A 2,857-nucleotide genomic window follows, 5' to 3' on the forward strand; every position below is an offset into this window, starting at 1 on the left:
CCACCACCGCCCGGCCAGATAATCATTTTGTTAAATGCTGTTCTGTAGAGGAGGCGTATAGTGTTTGGAGCCTTTGGAGGACAAAGTCTGAATGAGAGAAAGTATTGCTAGTGTAATTATGGAAACTTGACACATGTCACGGTTTGGTAGTCTTGGGGGTTGTGATCCAGAAGGTTACTTCATTGCCTGAAAGAACTACAAACCCTGGTTCTCATCCGGCCATTTCTTTCTCACTGGAGGTACTAGGGAAGGAGCCCTGGGCCTCAGCATGCCGGACAGGTGGCCCACTACTGACCTTCATCTCCACCCCCAATAACTTGTTTAAATTATTTTGTTGTTATTCTTATTAGAGATTAGGCCTTGCTGTGTGGTCCCAACTATCCTTGAACTTGCTGTAATCCTCAATTTCCTGAGAGCTGATGTTGAAGGCTCCCGCCACATTTATCCTAGAAAGGATTGTTGTTGTTTTTTTGGTTTTTTTTTTTTTTTAAGACAGAGTTTCTCTGTGGAACAGCTCTGTAGAACAGGCTGGCCTCAAACTCACAGAGATCCATCTGCCTCTGCCTCCCGAGTGTTGGGATTCACCGCCCGCCTAGGAAGGATTTTTTTAAAGCACTGACCCAAAGAATGGTATGTTTACATCTCCCTTGCAGTGGCCAGGCTGTTGCTTTTAATCCTTCAGTGTCCTTGGGCTTCAGCATCCCTTCTAGCACCCTGCTGGCTAGCTTTTGCCAGCTTGACACATAGTAAAGTCACCTGGAAAGGGACCTTCGATTGAGGAATTGCCTCCATCAGATGAGCCTATGGGCATGTCTCTGGGTCGTTTTCTTGATTGATGATTATTGTGGGGTGGCTAGGCCCCCCAGAGTGCTGCTACCCCTGGCAGGTGGTTCTAAGTTGTATGAGAAAGCAAACCCCGGCAGGCTCCTGAGCTGCGTTCCTCCACAGTGTCTGCTTCAGTTCCTGCCCCTACTGCTGTTTTTTCATCTGTAATGAAATGGACCTCCTTCATTCCAACCATCAACGGAAGCTTGTAAAGATGAAATAAACCCTTTTGGGCCCTAAAGTTGCTGTTAATCAATATTTCATCACAGCAACAAAAACCAAACTGAGATAAACAGTAAGACAGAATCAGTAATTGAGGAGATTTTATCTTCCATAAAGTCTTTGTTTCTGCCCTGCTGGGGATGAGCTTTATTTTTTATTTTTTTATTTTTTTGGTTTTTTTCGAGACAGGGTTTCTCTGTGGCTTTGGAGCCTGCCCTGGAACTAGCTCTGTAGACCAGGCTGGTCTCGAATTCACAGAGATCCGCCTGCCTCTGCCTCTTGAGTGCTGGGATTAAAGGCGTGCGCCACCACCGCCCGGCTTGGGGATGAGCTTTAGAGCCTCCCTTGTGCATGCTAGGCAAGCACTCCTCCTCTAAGTTCCATCCCCAGGCCTTTTATCAGTGCTGGTGTTCCCTCCGTTTTCTGGACCTCCATTTGTAGTGCAGGCTGGCCTAGAACTCATTAAAGTAGCCCATGCTAATCTTTTTTTTAAAAATATTTTATTTATTTATTTATTATGTATACAGTATTCTCAATATTCTGTCTGAAGGTATGCCTTCAGGCCAGAAGAGGGCACCAGATCTCATTACAGATGGTTGTGAGCCACCATGTGGTTGCTGGGAATTGAACTCAGGACCTTTGGAAGAGCAGGCAGTGCTCTTAACCACTGAGCTAATCTTGAGTTTTGGCAGTTCTCCTATCTCAGCCTCCTGAGTTCTGTGATTATAGTTGTGTCCCACCCTGTCCAGTTTCATTGGTTCTTGGCTTTGTTTGTTTTTTGTTTTGTTTTGTTTTCTAGACAAGATTTCTCTGCGTAACAGCCCTGGCTATCCCAGAACTCACTTTGTAGACAGGCTGGCCCTGAACTCACTGATTCCCAAGTGCTGGGATGAAAGGTGTGCACCACCACTGCCCAGCTGCTTATTAGTTCTTAATCAGAATAATTCTACTGATGTCTGCCTTGTGTATAATGTTACACCTTTATATGTGATGTCTAGCATCTTTTTAAAAATGATTTATTCATTATGTGTTGGTGACCACAAGCATTACAGACCAAAAGTACATTAGTAAACCATTAAACCTAATCAGTTGTTGGTGGGTTGAAATGACTAATGGTAGCTCCATGCACCAGAATATCAGTGGAGGAATAACCATAATAGACCATAAAGACCTTGCTTAACTGAACCATTGTTATTTTCACTTTGAGCAGATGATATTAAAGAATTTTTTTTGTTTTTTAAGGTTGTAAGGGAACTGGTCAAATACACAACTCACTTCCGAATCTTGGCTCTTAGTGCCACACCAGGCAGTGATATCAAGGTGAGTACCACGAGTTTCTGTTGTTACATGTAAGAAAATGCAGATTTTTATATGGGGCCAGATCAGGTTTCCAATGTAGTGTTGACCTGGTTTGATGTGAGGACTGTGGCATTTCTGCAGCTGTAGAAGTTTCTTTATATCAGTAGCATCTGTCCCTTGCCCTTCTTTTATTTCCTTCTTTGTAAGACAGCTTCTGGCCATGCTGCCAGGCAAGCCTTCAGCTTCTTGCTCAAGGGATTGTTCTGCCTCAGCCTCTAGCTTCGTAGCCACTGCCAGCTTGAGTCTGAGCTATGACGGGTGGGCTGGACCTTGAACCCAGAGCCATAAGCATACTTTGTCAATGCTTTCCTGTCCCACTGTGTTCCTATTTTTATCTATATTGAGTCGTGCTCTTGCTAATAAGTAGCCAAGCATGTCCCCTCCTTGTTTTAGCCTCCTGAGTATTGTAGGCCCATTCTGCCTCGCCAAGCTAGGTTTCTTTTTTTTTTTT

The 2,857-nt window shown here is 44.3% G+C and overlaps 1 protein-coding gene across 2 annotated transcripts in view; it reads left to right on the forward strand.

Annotated features, from left to right (window-relative positions):
- Fancm (FA complementation group M) overlaps positions 1–2,857 on the forward strand; it is a 47,598-nt gene that overhangs the window by 1,873 nt on the left and 42,868 nt on the right. For both annotated transcript variants that reach the window (XM_013346801.2, XM_026779202.1), the window contains exon 3: positions 2,290–2,367. In XM_013346801.2, the coding sequence (XP_013202255.1) occupies positions 2,290–2,367 (78 nt within the window). The remainder of the gene's footprint in view (positions 1–2,289; positions 2,368–2,857) is intronic.

Source organism: Microtus ochrogaster, chromosome 1, assembly GCF_000317375.1.
Source record: "Microtus ochrogaster isolate Prairie Vole_2 chromosome 1, MicOch1.0, whole genome shotgun sequence".
NCBI classification, from domain to species: Eukaryota; Metazoa; Chordata; class Mammalia; order Rodentia; family Cricetidae; genus Microtus; species Microtus ochrogaster.